The sequence below is a fragment of the Rhinichthys klamathensis genome, unplaced genomic scaffold, assembly GCF_029890125.1.
Source record: "Rhinichthys klamathensis goyatoka isolate OS25496 unplaced genomic scaffold, OSU_Roscu_1.1 h1tg000557l_1, whole genome shotgun sequence".
Classification (NCBI taxonomy): Eukaryota; Metazoa; Chordata; class Actinopteri; order Cypriniformes; family Leuciscidae; genus Rhinichthys; species Rhinichthys klamathensis.
This window is the reverse complement of record NW_026607025.1, coordinates 707,009-729,212: the sequence shown is the minus strand read 5'-3', so window position 1 is coordinate 729,212 and position 22,204 is coordinate 707,009. Positions and strand designations below refer to the sequence as shown.

The following is a 22,204-nucleotide window of genomic DNA, read 5'->3' as shown; positions in this document are numbered from 1 at the left end:
TAGCCTACTCGCCCCCTTCCTCAGAAAAGAAAACAAACATTTGCGAGAAATGTCTAAGGATGACTGATTGCTAAGTTATGCAACATGTTGCTTTTTGAGGATGCTTTCGAGTTTGATTTTTAAAGCACCTGTTTTGTTGCAGGGGAATTTGGAGTCAGTTCAGTTCTGATATGTGTATTCGGATATTTCGGGCTAAAACTTCTAATTGATCGCGCACTGACGCCATACTACGCCATTAAACGCTACTATGTCGTAATTTGCGCGCGAAATTATTTGGCTACGTTCTGAATAAACAGCTAGTGTGCTACTTCCTGAATTCCATATAGGCTACACTCAGGTTTCACAAGACGTTTTCAAAGCATTCTTTTATTCATTTTTGAAAAGATACAAATCACGTGATTTGTTGCAAGAACCTTTGTCGAGTTCAGATGTGTAAAAATAGCCTCATTTATTGCCTTTCACGATGTTACACAATATGGGTGTGATTATTTTATATGCAGGATTATAGGCATACATATACATTTGCCAGCAACACGTCTTATAAGTTAAGTTTGACTCATCTAACTTGAAATTAACCTAGCATTTCCCCCCATTTTATTTATTGGAGTTATATGTTACCTACAAATTAACGTTTGAGCCCAAACAATCTTGCTAGATTTATTTAGGATAAATTTGCAACTGTTTTTCTGTTAATAGAAAAAGAATGCCATGCATTTTGTGTATCTTTGATGAAAAGTTAAAATGCTTGCTTGGAAATATATAGTCGAACTGGCTATCAGCTGTCAAACTTCCCAGCAAACATTTTGACGTTTAATGACCGTTAAAAAACGTCTCTCCGACATAGGGTTGCCAACTGTCCCGAATTAGCCGGGACGTCCCGATTTTTGGGCCTAATTAATTTGTCCCGATCGGGACCTCTCTTGTCCCGATTATTGACATCAATAATCCCCCCTCTTTTTGCCTCTTTTTAAAAAACCTTATTCTCTTCCCTCAGATGCAGTGACGAGGTGGAGCCGAAATGCTAGTACAGATTCAGACATTGATGCAGCAATGGCGGAACACCTGAAGCACGGGGGTGGTGGATGTAAAAAATGACCCATAAAGTCATAAACAAATTTCATAGACTCTAAAAACTTTTATTTATGGCTGTTTACCAGTGATGCAAGACTGTAACTGAAAGTTAGTACTGCCACAGCTCTGACTTCTATTTATCATTGGTGGAATATTATAGAAAGACTCTAAATAATGTGTTGACTGTTCCTGTACTTTTGCTATATTCTGGTTTGATTAATGGCTGCTTAACCTTAATTTGAAACTGTTAGAGAAAATGCCATTACCACAGAATTGACCACATTGTAGCCTACTATTTGTATTATCTTTTTTGAATAGTAGCTGTTTATCAACTGGAAGACATTTCAAATTTAATATTCACAATAAAATGTTGTGCTAAATTATAACACTCTTTTTTTGCTTTAGTCCACAAATAATGTTGATGTACACGTGATTAAACGGTTTTATAGACGTCCAGGTCTGACCAGACCGATTTTGGACCTTTTTCTAACCTTTGTCAAGTTCAGATGTGTAAAAAAAGCCTCATTTATTGCCTTTCACGATGTTACACAATGTGGGTGTGATTATTTTATATGCAGGATTATATATAGCCTACACATACATTTGCCAGCAACACATCTTATAAACATCCTGAAGAACTAAAAAAAGAAACCCATTTAGACGTCCATGGACGCGGAGAAAAGACGTGGAATTCACGGCCAGATGAGTCGAAGACGTCGGTTCAACTTTCATTTTGGAACTATTTTTCAACCATGACGGGATGTATTTGAGGGACATCTTTTCAATGGTCATTAATCGTCAAAATGTTTGCTGGGAATTATCCCTATTTGTAGAGCATTTTTAAACTTTCACCAGTTTCATCATTGGTACCTAATACACTCATTTGTGCAACGCTCACATATGTTACAGTTAATCTTGGTAAGCTTTTCTTTCTCCAAGCATTGACTCAGTGGATGTGTTTGACGTGAGTGGATTGAACTTGTTAATTATTGATCTGACAGAATTTGTGCTTGTATGCATGAATGAGACCATTAATTTTCAATGTTTCCCCTTGTAATTTATTGTGAAGATTGAGAACTTTAACATGGTGAAGGAGTATTTCCCGAGGCTCAGAATATTTTTAGAAAAGGGACACCTTAAACCTCCTGCTTAAACGGAACATTTCCTATCTCCATTGGGTACTTGACATTGTCCCAAATGGCTCACTTAAAGTGTACTTGTGGTCTAACGATGGTTGTCCCATTTGTTCTGACAAGCTATTTGGCATTAAGTCACCAACGTATGGACCAGGAGGAGGACAAGCAAGGTCTTAGGACGCCATGCTTCATGGGTTCCTAAGGCAGAGTTTATAGAGTGCAACAGTGCTTGCCCACTTTTTCAGCGGGATTGGTTCCGGAAGTATTTTTTCCATTAGTTTCTCCCATGGGGATTTAAAAAAAGGGAGAGGGTGCTTCATGGGAGAGGGCAGAGCTAAAGAGATCTTTTGACTCTCTGATTGGAGGAATTTTCTGTACAGCTTTCAGGATTATTAGTTCTAGTCTGTTTCGTTTTTTTAGATCTGCCTCGGGTCTTGCGGTCTCCAGCTCCACCTTGACAAGAGGACAATCCGCGAGTCCTCCACTTCACCTCGCCTCGTCAACCAGTCGGCTCCACCGGGCTTCCTCGTCCCTCGGGCTTCGCCTTGGTCCGTCATCGCTCTACCTCCGCCTCAGTCCTCTGGCACCCTGGCTCCACCTCGGACGTTTGACGCTGTGGCTCCTCATTGGTCTCCAGATTCATCAGTGTCACGTGGTCTCATTGGCTCTTCGGGTCTCCACTTCCATCAGGTCCATCTCAGTCTCTCATCCCTCACGAATCCTCCCTCCTTCGACTCCGCCATGGGCCTTCGTCCTGCTCTCTCCATCCCTCCTTAGTTGGACTCTTTTTACGCTGCCAGGACATGCTTTTCCGGCAGGAGGGAAGGGGGATGTGTCCGGGTTATGTTCTAAACTGTTTAGTTTTCTTGGTGTTTCATTTTCATTCTGTTTCTTGTTCTGTTCGCTACTTAGTTCCCTTAGTTGCCGATTACGTTCACCTGTTGTTCATTCAGTTACCTCAGTACTCCCTGTGCATTTAAGCCCTTAGTTTCCTCTGTTCGTTGTGCCATGTTGTTTTTGCTATAGTGGTTGTAAATTTCTTGCGTTTTCCCTTTGGATTTTGTTTATGAAAGACTGTTTTGAATTCTCCATTGCTGTGCGCTTTATAACAGACACTCAGCGTGACAACAGCATCATGGGTAATGTAGTTTTTGACCACAAATTCTACTGTTAAAAAAAATAATGCAGACTGATGTCTTCAACAGAAGCAAATACCTTCGATTAACAACCTAGCTCACAGTAGGTCTGTCTTTAACACTTTATAAGTTAACGTTAAAAATAGATTTTCCTATGAAGAAAATAAATGGAGTTTTTACTTCCGGAACCCGACTGTTGAACTCTATCCCACAAACTGGACTCGATATGCTTCAGGAAATTGCCGTAGCCACTACAACCTGCCTAGACATTGACATGTTTATGCTCCCGTTAGATCCAGACCGTTTATTCTGAAGTTGTGCTGGAGGGTTTAAACGTTTCATGTGTATTGTGAATGTTATCCGTTGCGCTCTGCTAAAGTTCTTCTGTCTGCAGGCGTCACTCAGAGCTGCTTATCCTGGATCTTTGAGGGCTGAATAATATTTGTTACTGATTCATGGAGTATGTGGCTGTATGCATGCGCAAGACTTTTCTTTTTTATTCTTTATCTTTGCAAATGTAAAAACAAAACATTATTTGCTTTAAAGGTTCATGCATAGTCACTCCATTTAAATTCAACTTCTGTTGTCCCTTGTTTAAGTCCCAAGGGTCACTACATTGTGAGGAGAGGGGCTCGTATCTATATTCGTGTATGTGTATGTGTGTGTTTTTCTTATAAGATTTGTTTCACTTATGTAATGCATTGTACCAATTAAAGAGATTGGCCTAACGTGTAGAAATGATCAATCATAAATTACTGCCACCTCCGGTCCTTCAACCTATTTTGTATTGTTTCAGTATTGGCCAATTAAAGTTCCTTTTTGGTAGGTTTGACTGGAATTTTATAATATTGAACTCTTAGATATGGTTTTACTGATTGGACAAATGATATGTCCTCTGTTTAGGTGTTATGAGGGGCCATCAAACCCTTATTTGCACCTTGAATGTTTAGTCATCACTGTTTTATTGATTGATGCTGAACGTACTTGAAATCAAGTCAGGGTTTGACCTCTATTGGTTGATTCAAACCTCAGCAACAAGTAGGATCAGTTCAGGAAAGTACAAGGCTAATGTATCACCTCTGGAGTGTTTGTGGTACCAGGTTAGATTGCAGATAAAAGGGTCTGTACAAGATGCACAGCAGGGCTTTTGTTGTGGTGTGAAACAGATGACACAGGTCTCCTCAGACCGGTTTAGTGTTAGTTACAGCAACCATCACCTGGAATTAATTCTCAGCCACAGAGAGCCTTTAAATGACGCCAGAGTGGTTTTACGTTGTCTGGGTTGGATCCTGTCAGGCGTGCGGTTTCGATTCGACGTGTGGGAGGGATATTCACCTCACTTAGCTGTAAACAGGACAGTCGAACTGTGCTTTGAGGTGACATTCCTGTTTAATAACTATTATGAGCCACAAGGGAGGATTAATATCTTTTCACCATCTAACTAGCTTCTCTTTCAGGCTCCTTTTGTATTGAAGAAACACACACCTCATGTCTGAATGAGCGTTAGCTGGGCGTTGCGTGTAGCAGAACCTGCTTTGTTCATCACAATCCGATCAAGAACTGATTCAGACGAAATGGTGTCCACTTGTCTATGAAACACTGCCATTGTGTACAGTTCAGACGCAGGCGGTTTGTTTGGATGTAATGGAACCGTGATATTATCAGGAATCATGTTTATAGCGTATTAGTGCAGTGTTGGGTGTAATTATTTAAGCAGTCTATAAAATTACAATAACTTAATCACTTTTCCCTTGAAAAAGTAAAGTAAGGGATTACTTTCAAATGTTCTGTAATTCAATTAGGCCTACTTCTGATGTAACTGCATAGCCACTGTAGCCAGAACAAATCTAGGCATAACAATAGTGGGTTTAACATCAAAATGTCATGTTAAAATGTATGTTTTTAATGTAACCTTCTCCCTTTACACAGTTTGGCTAGTTCAAGAATAATTTATGCAATTGTATAGTTTATTTGAAAGAATCAAAAGTGCAGTTTCGTGTCTTGTATTGTTCAACTGGTTGATATGGGATTTAGAAAGTAACAAGTAATCAAATAATTTTGAGTTAGTTCAGTAATCGAATTACACGTTTGAAGGTGTAGCCTAATTAATAACTTTTGTAGAGTAACTTCCTAACACTGGTCCTGAGATGGACAAATAATGGTTGATGTAATTTTATAAAAATTGCCTAAATGAAGTATTGAATAATAAATAGGGTTGCTGCACACTTTTTAAAGTCAAATGTAATGCTTTTTAAGACCTTTTTGAGACCTGAAGAAATCAAAATTAATACCGTACATTAGGGGTGCGCAATATTGACAAACATATATCTCGATATTTTCAAAGTTTTAAAGATAATAATTATATGATATTTGTACTGGTATGGCTGGTTTAGGCCTGTTGACAGCAGACTCACGAAGATATTCATATTTTTCATATTCTATGCAGGGACTGACAGAAATTCGGAACATTTCTGAACAATTCAGAAAAATTTACATTTTTATTAAGGGGCAATGTTTGCCACCTTAAATTGATTTCCAGGGGCATTTTCACCTGGACATTTTTTCTAAACTTATTTAGAGGTAGCCTATGCATAACCTTTTATGTCAAATTCTAACATTCAAATTAAATTAAATTAGAATATTAATACAGTAGCCTACCACTGTTACCAGTCAAATTAAATCATTAAATCAAAATCCATCTTTGCAGTGCAGAGGTGACACAGAAGCGGCAATCATTAAAATAATGATTATTATCATAGACAATACATATCGCACATGCCTATGCACATAAAGAATGAACTTACAATTGAACTGACATACCAACCAGGGGCGTCATGCAAGCCAAAATTCTGGGGGGGCACAATCTGAGACGTTGCAATTGTTTTCTGACGGGTGATATGGATCATGTTAGGAGGGGTCAGGGGGTTTCTCCCCCTGAATTTTTTTTAAATTCTAGCTGCTAAACATACCATTTCAATGCAGTTTGGGAGGGACAGAAATACCTTTACGGAGCTAGCAGCAACACTCCTCTATCTGATTCTGAGGACTAAGTTAAAGTATCTATTTTGTAAGTTTATGTAAAAGACAGGTTGATGAAAGAACTGTAAGCTCAAATTCAAAAGCTTTTCAAGTCTACTTCATTAAAGCATGTTTACACACACACTTACTGTACACTTAGGCCTACTACACATGATTTTAAAAACACATTGCAGTTTTTATGTTATGATTTTAAATTGGTATGTGACCTAAGAACGATCTTACATTAAAGGTAGCCTACATAAAAGTGCTGAGGTCTGACTTTGTGGTGCTCTGAAATTAAGTTATTTTAATATTAATATGTGATGAAGGACTTTAAAAAAAGTTTGACAGATTTCAGTGCTGAATAAGGTTAACACTACCTCGTTTATTTGAAAATGGTTAATATTTGACAGAAATGTAAAAAAGTAATCAAATCAAATGCAATATGTATAGCGATCTGTATAACAACTATGCTGTAGGGATTTGGGGGGTAGTCCTATGATATAGACTACATTAAAAGATAATGAATTTCAAACCTGAACCAAACATATTTTTTAATTCAAAGATCAAAGTCTGTCATTAGTCTTTAGTCTGCCAAAAAAAAAACCCCATTAAAATCATGAACTCATATGTCATTGTGAAAAAAAAAAATGTGTTACTGTTGTAACAGTGTGTAGGCTAAATCAGACCTTTCAGGCTATAGCCTAACGCTAATAAGCCTTATGGCAAAATTATTATTACAACTAAATTGTCGGTCATTAAATAGGAAAACTAAATAATTTTGTAGATGATTTGCTTTGTGTAGGCCTAACCCGACATCAGACATTATAAGGCCCGGACGAAGTTTTTTTTGCACACAGTGACGCGACCAATCAATCACTCCTTTAATGCTGCGTTCACACCACACGCGAATAGCGCGTCAAATTCGCGCCTACCGCGTCTAGTTATAGCCTACGCGTGAACACTTTGAATCCATTCGCGCGTCAAGAGCAAATGACGCGCGGAAAAAAACTAAAGTTTAGACTGGCTGCCTGCACATTCACTGTCCTCGCGGCTGCTGCAATTGGAAGGGGCTGGCTGCAGGACGACTCAACTTCCACGGACAGTTTTTAATATTTTATATCAAGATTTTGCTTTAGTATAATTTTCGGGACAATTAAGGCCGGTTTCGGGATTCGGGACAACAGCTTAGATTTGGGGACTGTCCCGAATTTTTCGGGACTTCTGGTCACCCTAGGGAGGAAAAATCTGAGGGGGCACGTGCCCCTCACTTTGAATGGGCATGACGCCACTGATACCAACTTCCTTCTCCTTCTCTCCTTCTCTCAGACGTAATATGCTGCCGCGAATGACGCGATTTGACACGTGAACAAGCAAATCCAAAAAAAGAAAGAATAATAAAAAATAATATGTACGCGATTTAATTGGGAAAGCATTTAGATACGCTATATATAGGCTACGTCATAAGTCAACGTGTAATCTAAATACTTTTTAAGGATCCGCGGGAACCCTGATATATGAAATATAATTAAATTAATGAGAAATTATGTAGCCTACTATCCAATTAAATACTTATTTTATTTCCCAAATCAAAATATTTGAACCTCACAGACCACTAGAGAGCTATAGAGAAGGATAGTATTGAGCTGTATGGAAGCATACTAGGCTACTTTGCTGCATGTATGTTGTGCACATGATTTTTTTTTTTTCATGTATAAAATACCGATTACCAAATATATCTGCTAAAATTATGCTGAACTTAGAACCGCATACTACTTTTACAACATCTTTCAATGGCAGGAATAGGAACTATGTTAGTATGCAACTCCAAATTTAGCAATACTGTATCCCACAATGCAATGTCTTTCCTTTTACAGTTATAAAATGTACATTATTTTTGACTCAATATTTGATCTGACTTCTCAAAATTGGATCAAAAAGCAAAATGTGAAAAGTGATGAGGTCACGTGATAGGGACTGCAGATGTAAACGAGCTTGTATGGCTAAATCTGTCACATTTACATGATGGACACAAGTGCTATAATATTTATTAATATGCATTCTCTTTAAAAAAATAAACAAACGTATTATTGTATTGTTGTAGATGGCACTGTCACTTGTTTTTAAAAAAAAATAATAGTAGAATACATACAATTGTATAAAATAATCATGTTATTTTTTTAAACATAATATCTATTAAATATGATATATATTAATTGTATATATAATGTATATAATTTAATACAAATGTGAATATATATACATATTTTTTTACACCACATATATGACAAAAATACAATTAACACATATAATTTTATTAATAGTTTAGTTTTATTATATACATATAGATGTAATCTTAGCAGCGCTTCATATGCAACTTCAAGTGACAGATTAAAACATTTGTGTTAATAAATCCTTATATTTAATACACCACCATTTATTATACTCCCAGAAATTCTCATTTAGATACAGGGTAATTTGATGTGTGCTTAAAATAAAAGTGCCATCTACAATAAACATTTCATGACACGCTTTTGCAATTCCCTGAATTCTTCTTGTGGCAGCAAATATTTCCGGATGATGTCTTGTACTCCGTCCTCAGTGGCTGTGTAATAGTCTTCTCTGTTTTTGAAGGGAAGGTGACCGGCGAGCTCACACAGGGCCACATTGAAGGCAGACTCTTCTTTGGCCCCAAAACAAGACAATCGGGGCCATACGATAACCCTCACCCCGATTCGTGATGAAGACTGTTCACGCTCCCTCTGTGGAGGACAACCTCGGGTGATGAAGAGGTTGTGTGCGATGTTCCCGTCAACCAAAATATCAGTGAGATTGCACACCGCATTGACTGTCAAATCCAGGTTTGGACCCTGGGTGTAGAACAGAAAGCCTGCTGGGAAGTCCAGGAGCCCATACAAGTGTTTTTTAGGCAGGATCAGTTCTGCTGGGGAGCTCTCAATCCTCAGTTGGTGCTTTAGGTAGTAGCCATGGAGATGGAGATGGTTAACTGAGGCAAACCCACCCAGGCTGTTGAAGCCAACCCTGAATCCTGGATCAGCGCTCAGCAGAACCGTTTCTATCCCCACCTGGACCGCCAGAGGGGTCAGTACCTGTGGGTGACACCGGTCCGGTTCAGGTACGAGCAGACAGTGACCGAATTCCAGCGGACTCACGTTTATTATCACTTTGCACTTCCGTTTTGAACCATTTTGATGGCACCCCTCTTCACACTGTAATTCAAAGAGCAGCTCTTCGAGGTTGATTTTGTTGAAATTGAACTGCTTTGGGTCAAAGTTCTGCCGGACGCTCAGGATCTCCTGAGGTTTTCGTCTCTCGATGCCTCTCATGATGTTCAGCTGAGCGATGTATCCACAGGGCCCAGGGAGGATCCGCGTCTCCAGATCGTCCAGATGGTACCGAAACAACCCGGTGTTCTTCCTCTCAGTCCATCCGGACCGCAGCGCGATGTCAAATCTGGACCGGTTCGGATTTCCGGAACAAACATCATTTATAAAGTCCTTGTTAGTGTAGGTAAAAATGGCACAATCATTCATAGCTACATTCCACTTGTAAACAACTTCTTCTCTATACAAATAACGTCCACGTGTACTGGTTCTGCATGAATGAAAGCACTACAAATAGTGCACGTAATGAGCGTCTCTGATTGGTCACAAAGAGTCACATGACAATTGAGAACTATGGAAAGTGAGAGGGCTCGTGCCGCTTGTTTCAACGCGATTTGTAGTTAATTTACACTACTGTTCAAAAGTATGGGGTTCAGTATTTTGAATAACATGAATACTTTTAATGAGAAAACAGGCATTAAATTGATCGAGTAAAGACAAGATTCATATTTCAAATGAACAGAAAGTCCAAAAGAACATGGGACTTTCTGTTCATCAGAGAATCCTGTTTTCAACATTATTAATAAATAAATGTTTTTTGAGCAGCAAATCAGCATATTAGAATGATTTCTGAAGGATCATGTGACACTGAAGTCTGAAAATTCACCTTTGCCATCAGGGGAATAAATTATATTGTAAAATAAATGAAAATAGAAAACAGTTCTTTTAAATTGTAATAATATTTCACAATATGACAATTTTTACTGTATTTTTGATCATATAAAAACAGCTTTGGTGAACATAGGGGACTTCTTTCAAAAATATTAAAAACATTTTACTAATCCCAAACTTTGGAACAGTAGTGTATGAAAATAATAATTTAGTTAAATATGCACTTATTTGCATATTACATCAAAAGTGACCCCACTGAAAATGTCGGGGGGGGGGTTTTATAATCAGAAAATCAGTTAAAATGTTTATTCAACAAAATATAAAATATGTCCCTTTTAGGAAACATATTTTTTAGAAACCCCTCTCAATTATCAGCACTATCACTTTAAAACAAACTTTAAAAATCAAAGATTTTCACCTATTATGAAACATGAAATATTAGGTGTAATATACGAGAAAACTGCCACTAGAAAATGGCCTTTGAAATATTCAAATCAATTCCCATGTAAGAGGAAATGGTGATAAATTAAAATGAAATCTTTAGAAATTACAATTTTTGTTGAGTTCTTTTTTGAAGGTTTGGTAGTTGCAAAACAGTGTGAAAAAGTCAACATAGTTAAACCCAAGCAAATCTACTTAATCTGTGAGTAAACAAAAGCAAGAATAAAACCAAGACCACCACGCCTCAAACAAAAGTAGTGTTTATATAAAATCAGAAAGCATAATTTTACAATTCACATTCAACAATTAAGACTTGAATACACATGGTGAGGCGGTCAGACAAAGCATAAATAACACAAGATTAATATTTTCAGTGTGTGCTCTTCACACATTTAACTAGAATAATCGTATAATATCTTGGAATGTGCATGTAAAATAAATTGAGTGCCATTAATGGAATGGAAGTGAACAAGCTCAATAGTTGGTCTCTTTAGGCAGTATGAAATGTGTGCTATGTTTTTATCCATTATGGATAAAAGGCTCCAAACCTCAAGGTTGGGAAATAAACCCCATTAGACTGCATCACATGGAATTACCATTAACTCCTCCCTCATTGTTTCGGATGAGGCCGTACTCCATAGCCAGATCCAAGCAGCGCTGGGCGGCTTTCCGAACGGAGTCCTGGTTGGGATTGTCTCCTTTAGCCAGGACAGACAGGATCTCCAGTGCCTCACTCTCAATCAGTTTCTCTGCCAGACTTTTGTCGGCCTGCATGATGTTCATTATGATGACCACTCCACGATGCCGCAGGTCCTGGTTTTCGCTGAGCAACAGAGCCTGGAAGATCTCCAGCCAGTGGCTCGTCTGGAGAAAAGGAGGAGAAAAAGTGGGCTGAGAATGAGATGAAGAATGTGAGCATTCTTAAAGTGCCCCTATTACGCTTTTTCGAATATTACCTTTCATGTAGTGTGTAATATAGCTGTTTGTAAATGTAAAAGCTCTGCAAAGTTTCACAGATCAAAGTGCACGGTCGATAACTGGAGTTAAAAAGAACTGATTCTGAACTGCATGAAACGAGTCATCAGTAATTCCAGTTTTACTTCCTGCAAGAACCTACTTAGGGGTGTAACATATTTAGCATAATGCCAGCCTATGCTCTTCATTGGCTGCCCAATGAAGTGCCCAATGCCCAATGAATAACGTCTACTTTGACCCTCAAACACTGTAGCCGTAGCTGAAGCTGGAAGAGTCCACTTTGATGCACTTGAAAAGGACGAGGACTCAAATTGATATGGTAAAACCAACACCATCGTTACTGTTCGTATCACTTTGTAACAAGCCCAGAGGAAGATGAAATTCAGATATGGTAATGGCTATTTCATTTCCGACATGCGCTGTAAGCAGTAGACCAATCACAACAGACTGGGCCATCTGACCAATCAGAGCAGAGTAGACTCTGAGAGAGGAGGGATTTAGAAAGAGCGAATCCTTTATCAAACCGTTTCAGACACTGTGAGAAAAGAGGTGATGTGCAATGTATATTATGAGAAAATTAAAATGTTTTTTTGACCTTGAATTCACGTAAACCTATTGCAGTAGACCCCCGAAACAAAATTAGGAATCTTTAAAATAGCATAATAGAGGCACACTTTAATCAAAGTGTTACTCACCGTGTCAGGAATACGTGTACACAGCTCGGGCATTTCCCCTGTCAGCACGGCCAGTGTGCCTGATGCAGCCTTCCTCAGTCGCTCATCATCTTCACCACTGTAGAGCACCAGCAGCTTCAGACGGTCACTGTCTGTAACCAGGTAACTCTTCTGCACCTGACGCATCAAACAAAACCAGAAAAATCAGTCTTTTCCAGAAGGATTTAGCTCAAAATTAGGTCCAAAAACTGAATACTGTCATGTGACGTACCTCAGCGCTTAAGGCCAGATTGCACATACACTCTGTGGCAGCAGCACGGACCATCTCGTGCTCCTCAAACATGTAGCCCTCAACTTTAGGCACAGCTTTCTCCTTAATGATCTTCTGCCTGTCAGGTGGAAATGTGGTTTGACTGGGGCTTGTTCTGCTGTTCAGTGGCTTAAAGTCACCATGAAACCAAAATGGACAATTCTTGTTTTTTTTAATGGAATATTGCAGTATTTATTATAAAAGATTGATCATTGCACATTATATATTTTTTAAAAATCTGTGTCTTCGTAATCTTTAATCAAACTAACTCTCTCTTCCATCTCTTCTCTTCTCTGATGGCGTGAGGGCGGGACAACCTGTCACTGACGGACAAAACCAAGTCTCGGCCTACATTTTTTCTTGTGCGAGAAGCTATACGTCACAAATTCATTTTAGTGGGTGACAGCTGACCTGAGTCTCTCACTGAAGCCAGCCAGGTTGGTGAGGGCCATCAGAGCCTCAAAGTTCTGCAGCATCGTGCAGTCAAGCGCCAAAAGACTGACCAGGGGTCTCACCACCTCATAGACCTGCACAAACACATACATCATCATAGAAATCCTGACTGAAATCAGTGAGAAAGGTTAAACAGGTTGCTGACGTACCCTCTCGCCCGGAAATGCGATCTCAGGGTTGGATGTGATGGTGATCTTGGCTAGAGCTTGTGCTGCTTTGATCTTTCCTCGATCTGTGCTCTCGGAAACCAACGGTAGTAAGGCCTGCATCAAGCAAACAAGAAAACTGTCATGTACTACCACTCAAAAGTTTGAGATCAGTAATATTTGGTCCTCCTGGGTGGAACTGAAGCTTAACAGGCATGATGAGAGAATATACTTACTTTTCCTCCTCCTTGTGCCACAACTAAACCTCTGTCCTCATGTCTCTCCACCAGAGCCAAAATCACCCTGTCAGGAAGAGACAGAAAACGGCCATTTGGACGGAAATCAACCATTTTGCACACTAAAAATCCATTTTCAAACAATCTCGCCTGATGGAGCAAATTGATCCAAGGCTTAATCTGAATTTAGGACAGTAGTTGTGCCAGCAGTGGGAAAGGGCCAAAGCTGAAGTGCAAATAAAGTACTTTTACAGTAGCAGCCTTTGAATTCTGCCAGAATTTTCCAAATTGATTGAGCTTCATCGTGAACAGACCTGGCGATATACTCTCTGCAGGCCTCCGAGAGAGCGGGACTCTCGTGTTTCACCATACAAACCAACGCTGACACCACCCCAGCCTCCAAGAGCTTCAGCACCCTCTTCTCTACAAACGACTGGGCATCCTACACAAAAACACAAGTCAAAATTTGGTCATTTATTTTCCCTGATGACGTTTCAAACCTGTACGACTTACTTTCTTCCAAAACAACAGGAAAGAGATGAGCAAATAACTGTTTTTCGCAAATAAATATGTTGCAATGACTACATTTATGGTGCTTTCGTGGAGCTTGACAGGCCCAGGTCAATAAATACTTCTGTTGTACGGAGGAGAGCAGCATGAACACTCTTGCTACACATCTTTTGTGTTCCTCAAAAAAATATATATACAGGTGAAACTCGAAAAAATTTGAATATCGTGCAAAAGTTCATTTATTTCAGTAATTCAACTTAAAAGGTGAAACTAATATATTATATAGACTCATTACATCATATATTCTAATATTCTAAGTTTCACCTGTATATAGTGATATGGGTTTGAAATGACAAATGGATACAGATTACATAAATAATGATAGTACGTTCATTTTTGGTGGATGTATCCATCCTCGGTGGATATATTGAGTGTTTATGTGTTACCTTTGGATGCTCCTCAGGTACATGCTGTTTAGCATATTTAGCAAGTTCCACCATCTGAGGGTCTGGTTTCTCAACATCATAGCTGTTGGTGCAGTTAACCAGTGTAGATCCGACGGCAAATAACACTGTTTTGTCCTCAGACTGCAAAGAAAATGAGAACATGAGGGAGTTGCTGTAGCTGTCAAGGATTAGTATAATGGGGGATGTGTATCTCCAAAACAGCAGGAAGGGCGGTACCTTAGCCAGCTCAAACATGGCCTGAAGGGCTTTCTTATCCTCCACCAGGTCCTCTTTCACATCGGCGTCCAGCGTGAGGTAGGCCAGACCCTCGATGGCCCAGCGGCGGGATGTTGGAGGAAGAGCTTCGTTGCAGAGCCACCTGGAAGCGAAAGACAGCTAAAGGCCACCTGCACATAAAACCTCAGCAATTATAGATCAACCTTTTTAAATTTACACATGCACTCCCATGCAAAAATTTCTTTTGCTGCAGCTGGAAAACTAAAGCATCTACAAAGGTTTCATGCTACTGGTACATGCAGCTCAACACGAGCAGATTCTGATTAGTCTTTGATTATTAAAAACTCCCCAAATATGACAGACTTCCTTCTTAAAATATATGTTAATGTGTGAAAAATGTGTAATGTTTCATGTCTATAAGACATTATACAATTATAAAGACTTGATGTATGTAAAGATGTATAGATTCTAATATTACATAATTGTAAATTTTTTAATTCTATTTTATATTATCAATGTAATAATGTAATATAAAATAAAGATTTAAAATAATAAATCAAATAATTAAATTAAAAAAATAAATTAAAAAGCAAAATGAATAGAATAAAATAAAATAATTTATTAAATAAATATTTAAACAATAAAAAGTAATACATTAATCAATTAAAAATATTTACTAAATAACAATTAAAATTAAACAATTAATTATTTAATTAAACATTATTAGATAAAGTAAATATGTTACATTGACAGTCCCTAAAACATTTAGCTAAATTTCCTTTTTTTCAGCCCCAACGTCAGTTTAAAACAACCCATTCAAACTAGATTTTATGGTTGCCTATGCCTAATATGCATGACTGATTGCTACGATGTTATTAGCAAAGCTCAGAACCTACTTCCTGCACTGCTTGGCGAGTTTAAGTGTTGAACCTTCTGCAAACTGCTTCATGCTGAAATCAGTGCCTCCAGCAGAGCCAAGTTTGCACAACCCCTAGAAAACACATACACAGGGGCACCATACAGTATTCCTCAAACAAACGATAACTCCAAACGCAGATGTCTTTGAGTCTGAATACTCACCACCAGCGCTCGCACGCGTATTCGGTCATTTTCGCTTTTCTTGTACAGGTCTTTCAGCAGAGCCACACCATTGGCTGTGATGAATGATGCTCTCTTGGCTTTGCCCGCAGCGTGAATGAGCGCCTCCACTGCGACCTGCTGGTGAGTGATGTTCTCAGACGCACAGAGGGAGATGACGGCCTCCATGATCCCGCTCAGCTCCAGGGTGCAATTTCCCACATCACTGGGGCCCTGCAGCAGTACAGAGACCGTCTGTATCGCTCGAAGTTTCCTCTCCATGTCTGAGCTGCCAAAGTGATGCCTGTAGAAGACATCAATGGACAGTGAAAAGAAAATCGGAAGTATTTTTCTAGTTTCTACCAAGCAATAACAGATATAACACTTACTGGACATATTCCTCACAGAGCTTGCTGAAGTTTTCCCTCTCTTTATCACTCTTCAGGTCATCATAAAGCTTATTAAGTAGAACGGAGCAGCTCATGGGAGTGTTGTCTGTGAGCTGCAGTCCACCCTCGACCTCAGGAACAGTTCCTGCTACTTCTAGAATCTTTTTTAATCCTAAAAGGAAAAGGAAAACCATGACAGGTGTCACAGATTGTTTAGCATCAGTTATTTCCACAGGGAAAAACCAGCCCACACTAAATGTCAAATGCGAGCAGATCTTGTGGTCAAACACTGTCAAACTTACCCTGGTCGATGACCCACAGTGTGAGCGAGTTGTCTGGGTTTTTCAAAGATTTTCGCGGCACCTGTTTGACCAGCAGGTTGATGGCGCTGTCACGGCCGGCTCCAGACACGCTGGATGCAGGGAGCATTTCAATTAGATGACGCAACATGGAACGCAGCTCACGGGACGGTTCTGCAATACATACAAAGCATTTTCAAAACTGATGTGTTTTCAGTTATTTTTTACACCAGTTACACCAGAAATGGTGTTTTGCATATATTATTACAGCAATTTCCTACTATTATGTTTTAGAAGACTGTTTTAAAGGTTTGCAGACTGGAGGAAATATAAAAAAATGTGAAGAAATTGATTACATGGCTCTCTGGAATACTTGAATCTGATTGGTCAATCGCAGAATTCTGCAGTGAAATATTGATAATTTTTCAATTTTGCTGTCCCAGGATATCGATTTCCTGCATAGCTGTGCTAGTTTTTTATATGATTATTTTTCATATCACTATTTCTTCTTGTATAATACAATAAAATAATTCAATATTTCATATATTTTATCACAATTTCATCAATATTTATTTATGTGTCTATGTTTGTATTTCTTTATTTACTTATTTGAGTAGTCATGTAATAAGTGTGATGATGTACTGTAAGCCAGGCATTTTCATAAAACAAAAACAAAGTCGGGGGTCTGATCCACCCATTACGGGTTATATTGAGATTACGACCATAAACACTCATTTTACACTGCCATAACCCAGTCTTAAAGAAGTAGAACAGAAATTCTCTGCTGGAAATTATTTCTGGTCTTGTCATGGGCTTAAAGTAGGTCGCTGAACTGAGCTCTCAAAGTGAAGGTCGGTCTCACCTGGCAGTATGGCTTCGTCTTTCCCTCTGATCTCTTTCTTCATGCCCTCCGTAAGAGCCTCAAACATGACCTGGAGCAGATGGCATGCTGAAAGAGACACGGTGGAAGCAGCGGAACCCATGACGCCACACAACCTGTCCATGCCGACCTCCTTCACAATGGCCACGGTCTACAACCACAACAATTTGCATAAATTGAGAATCTTCAGATACTATGGGCTTGACTATCAAACTTGATTAAAATGGGACGTTATTCACCCTCGACTGGTGTCCGGTACACAGGCCAACCAGAGTTCTGAGAGCAGAAAGGATCAGTTCCTCCTGTTGGGACTCAAGAAGCTTCTGGAGGAGTTTGACCCCATCATTCCTGAAGATCTGCTCTGCGCCTGCGTCCTCCCGTGAAAGAAACACCAGATTCTGAGCAGCCTAATTAAAAATGCAAAGATAAGCAGAGAACATCACAAAGACTGCATGTTAAAAGTCATAATAAGTTTAATGGTAGTCTTGCCCACCTTATGTCTGTCTGAAATCGGTGCTGAGCTGTCCAGAAGGAGTTTGAACATCTGTTGAACTCGTGAGTCTGTGGAGGAGAGCTGTGCTGCCTATGTATAAACACAGTATGGCTTCATTTTCAGATCATAAATAGTAGCGGTGATATGTTTCTTTGCAAGCATCCCTCATTATCTCCCACCTTCTGTTGGATCTGTGCTCCTAACTGTCTAAGCAGGTCCTGGAAAGCTTTATTCTTGGGTTCCAGCTGTGCACATGTCTGAGTGTCCATAAACGCCTGATCCAACCGTCCGAGCTTCTGCAGAGCCTGCGCTCGACGGAATCGGGCCTTGACGTCACCTGGGTCTACGTCTAAAGCTTGAGGAACACTACTCGGTTAGAGTGATGAATGAGATTGCTGATGAAGGTAAATACCCTAAAATAGTTTTTACCTTTGGTAGCATCTGCCTCTGCTTTGGTATAGTCCTCAATTTTAAGATAGCATGCTGCTCGGTTGCGGTACAGAACTGCACTCTCGGACTGACAGTCGCTGATCTTCAGCGCTTTGGTGTAGCAGCTGAGAGCTTCTTGCACATCACCGGCTTTAAAATGGTTGTTTCCTTCCTCCCTCAGCGCAGAGGAGTCCTGGGTCATCTAAATATTCATAAAAACACATTACATTTGGAAACAGAATAGAATACAATACAACAGATCTTTTTTTTTTTTGCCAATTGACTGGGGTTACCTAAATCGTACATACTGAATGTGAATAGGTACAATTGTGCAATACAAATTCATTTATAAAATAAAGGGCAATCATTTGCACTAAACAAACGCGTTGAATTATGTATAAATACTGAATTATGTTAAATGGTTTTGCAAATAATAATACACATTGCATTATATGTAGTATAAAATAGAGGCATCATAACATCTGTGTCTTGAGCTGTAACAGTAACTATGGTGAAGTTGCATGGTGACCATGCATATACAATCTCACCTTTCTCTGCGTCTTTGTCTTCGCTTTTCAAGTAAAAAAAACAAACTTCGGGGTTTTTAATACAGTCTACACTGTTTGTTTCTTTTAAAAACGCCGTAAAATATTCCTAATGGTCCAAAGAGTTGCAGTAGTTCTGTTCACTCTGTTCTCGACAAGGGGGTAATCCATCGACCGGAAGTTGAAGCCGGCCGGGTACCGCCATCTTGTAGCAGAACTTCACTTGCGTTAGCATTTCCATTGACTACCATTCATTTTGGCGTCACTTTGACAGCGAATAACTTTACATCTGAGGCGTTTAAAGACTCCATTTGTCCATTATTTATTTATAAAGAAACACGACAATGTATAAATGGCTCCATTGCCTTCTATGTTACATTATGGCCCCGTAGAAACAGTTTTAGTAAAAATAGGCTAACGATTGCGTCATAACCACTCGACTCTCTGTCGCGCTGTACAGAAATTACCGTACAGACAGGAGGAGAAGCTCGCAGGCAATCGGGGGGACGTCCCGTCAAGAGAGAAGCCCATAGATAATGAGTCCATAAAAGCAACGGAATACTTACTCCTGCTCACTCACGATAAAGGACTCTTTGCTCAAGTTCCCCGTCTCTGCAAGATTAACGTTGGCAATTTTCACGCACAGCTACTAGAAGAGTAACGTCTGTCAGACAGGTTGCTCACGTCATCAAGCTTAGTTTGAGTCGGTCTGAGTCTGCGCGTCAGGAACGGAAGTTCTCAAAAATCGCTAGAAGTGGGCTTCAACTGTCTCAACTGAGTTCCAATGAGATCGCTCTGTCCATTTCTTTTACTGTCTATGGTTCTCGACTGTTCTGCCTGTACACTTCCTGGTTTTGATGCGCGATGATGACGCTGCCAAATCTTACTGGTCGAACGTCTTGTTACTTCATTAATATTCATGAGCATCTGGACTACTATAGGATTCGAAGCTCCGCCTCATTTTCTCGTCTTGACCATATAAGTCCACATCCAACGAAGTTCAGTTCCACTGATAATGAATAGGACAATACAATGAAACATAGGCCTAAATATCTGTTTTCTACTCTACTGAGAGAATATTTTCATTTTCTACATTTTATTTTCGGTATTTAATAAGCTATCAATATGTGACAATTATTATTTAATTGCTAAAGCGCTCATTTACAACATAAAGAAATGTAGAAAAAACAATGATATCTATCTATCTATCTATCTATCTATCTATCTATCTATCTATCTATCTATCTATCTATCTATCTATCTATCTATCTATCTATCTATCTATCTATCTATCTATCTATCTATCTATCTATCTATCTATCTATCTATCTATCTATCACATTGACTTTCAACTAACCCCGGTCTTCATATAATGATAAGGGAGTGAGTTATACAATTCATCATCTGAATTATATATTTATACCATTTAACGCCTACAATAATCTAACCAATCAGAGACCAGTGCGCCTCAGCCCTCAGAAAACTTCACTTCCCACAATGCTCTGCTCCATTCTCAAGCTCTTGCACAGGATCACAGACGTCTTTCAGTAGGAAATAACGGGGAAATATTTGATGTCCCGTGACTGCTTTCTCGTTTAAAATCCTCGCCACCAACAGGTAAGCCGTTTCAAAAAGCGTTAGAAGTGCATTGTAATGATTTTAAACGTAAGAAAGGTGTTTTCTGTAGCTTGATCGCGCGTTTGTATTGAAGAATAGAGCAGAGGCAATGTATTTACATGCTGCACGCGAATACTACGCGATCTTACCTGCGGATCTAGCTGATAAACTCTTAAATATGTCTGATCTTGAGTGGGAATGTCAGTTAGAGGTGAATAGATCGGATCTAAAGCGTTAAACGAGTAACTTGCCTCCATATGCAGATATAGGCTAAGGCTTGCAGTGGATATCAGTGGATCTGTCTATGGCAACAAGCTGGTTTAACGACGAACTATGTGCTTAAATGGTCTGTCTGATATCAGTGCTGCTGATTACATTCCCACATAATTATTTCAGGCATATTTCTAGGTATTAGGCAAATAATTCTCCTGCAGTCATGTTGAGGTCTTTGAGACTTCCAGGGCAAGATCAGGCTGCTGTAGTTTTACATACTGATCTCTTTCCTCACTTATGTTTGCATATCTTATATTGTAATATATCTGTATATTTAAACTTCTTTTTTTATTATTAATTTGAAAGCAGTCAGTGATTTTTTTCAGTCTCGGGGATGCACCAATATAATTTATTTTTATTTGTTCTTTTAATAATGGGCAGACACCGATATTATAAATCTAAACTCTTTTCTCTGGTCAGTGTTCACAATTCATGTTTGACCAATGTGGGATTTTAAATGACTGATGCCAATACAGATGGTGTTGGATGACCAATATAAAGAAAAACATTTTATACAATATTCATTAAAAATGTACTAAACATGTTTATTACCCATTGATGAGGCTTTTTGGAACTAGCTTCTGATAATCAGTTAAACAGACTTAATTATCAGCCAACTATATTAATTAACAGCCAATTAATCAACCTGGGGTGCGTTTCCCGAAAGCATCGTTAGCCAACTATGGTCGCAAATCCCATTGAACTCTATTGGTAACGACGGAACTTGCGACCATAGTTGGCTAACGATGCTTTCGGGAAACGCACCCCTGGCCGATATATCGGACTTTCATTATTCACAGTGAAGCTCCAAACTATTTTTCATGCTTTTAGATATTTGAATGTATGATATAAAGAATGGATGAATAACTATTAGTGATGCACCAAAATATTATTATTATTATTATTATTATTTTTTTTTTTTACAGAAACTGAAAATAAAGTTTTCATTTACCCGTAAACTGAAATTGAAATCGGAAATAAAGTTTCGGTAATTATTTTTGGGTAATTGCTGCTCAATGTGTTGTGTTCTCAGCTGATAAATTAAACCAGTCATAGTAAAGATCTTCAGCCTCTCGATAATTCAGTTCACAAATTTGACATATTTTAAATCTAGCATAATTTTTTGACACGTTGAAGTGCTTCCCGCTGCTTTTCCAACGCATCATTGGAGAAACATAATTATAAAGTCACTGGTTTGGTCAAAGATTTTGGCCCCCCAAAACTTTTTCGACCAAAGCCGAAAATTCCCCCATTTTTATTTTTACTATTTTACACAAATATATTTTTGTTTTCCGAAATTTTCTTTGGATCACTAATAACAATTTAGTATCTTCTGGCGTAGTATATTGTTTAAATTGGATTTTATTTTAAATGATAATTTAAAATAAAAATTGTAT

At 38.8% G+C, this 22,204-nt stretch overlaps 2 protein-coding genes across 2 annotated transcripts; both read right to left on the bottom strand.

The window, feature by feature from the left end:
* Window positions 1-8,808: 8,808 nt before the first annotated feature.
* gdpgp1 (GDP-D-glucose phosphorylase 1) lies at window positions 8,809-9,963 on the bottom strand. Its single transcript, XM_056239197.1, has one exon. It carries the CDS (start codon window positions 9,913-9,915, stop codon window positions 8,869-8,871), a length of 1,047 nt encoding a protein of 348 aa, XP_056095172.1. The 5' UTR covers window positions 9,916-9,963; the 3' UTR covers window positions 8,809-8,868.
* A 1,099-nt stretch (window positions 9,964-11,062) lies between these two features.
* unc45a (unc-45 myosin chaperone A) lies at window positions 11,063-19,067 on the bottom strand. The gene is made up of 19 exons (XM_056239209.1): window positions 18,921-19,067; window positions 18,373-18,574; window positions 18,123-18,298; window positions 17,944-18,033; window positions 17,690-17,857; window positions 17,433-17,601; window positions 16,574-16,744; window positions 16,272-16,443; window positions 15,886-16,186; window positions 15,702-15,796; window positions 14,806-14,947; window positions 14,569-14,709; window positions 13,927-14,054; window positions 13,613-13,679; window positions 13,380-13,493; window positions 13,189-13,304; window positions 12,739-12,856; window positions 12,489-12,644; window positions 11,063-11,682 (listed from the first exon to the last, which is right to left on the bottom strand). The coding sequence occupies exons 2-19, from the start codon at window positions 18,572-18,574 to the stop codon at window positions 11,401-11,403; spliced, it is 2,808 nt and encodes a 935-aa protein (XP_056095184.1). The 5' UTR covers window positions 18,921-19,067; the 3' UTR covers window positions 11,063-11,400.
* Window positions 19,068-22,204: the final 3,137 nt, after the last annotated feature.

What these genes read in the sequence shown, in the direction of transcription:
- gdpgp1 (XM_056239197.1), bottom strand. Translation starts at nt 9,915, where the DNA reads ATGAATGATTGTGCCATTTTTACCTACACTAACAAGGACTTTATAAAT.
- unc45a (XM_056239209.1), bottom strand. Translation starts at nt 18,574, where the DNA reads ATGACCCAGGACTCCTCTGCGCTGAGGGAGGAAGGAAACAACCATTTT. An exon ending in GTACCGGACACCAGTCGAGG is followed by an intron (nt 17,602 to 17,689) that starts GTGAATAACGTC and finishes TTGTGGTTGTAG; the next exon opens with ACCGTGGCCATTGTGAAGGA. An exon ending in CTCTGTGAGGAATATGTCCA is followed by an intron (nt 16,187 to 16,271) that starts GTAAGTGTTATA and finishes TGTCTTCTACAG; the next exon opens with GCATCACTTTGGCAGCTCAG.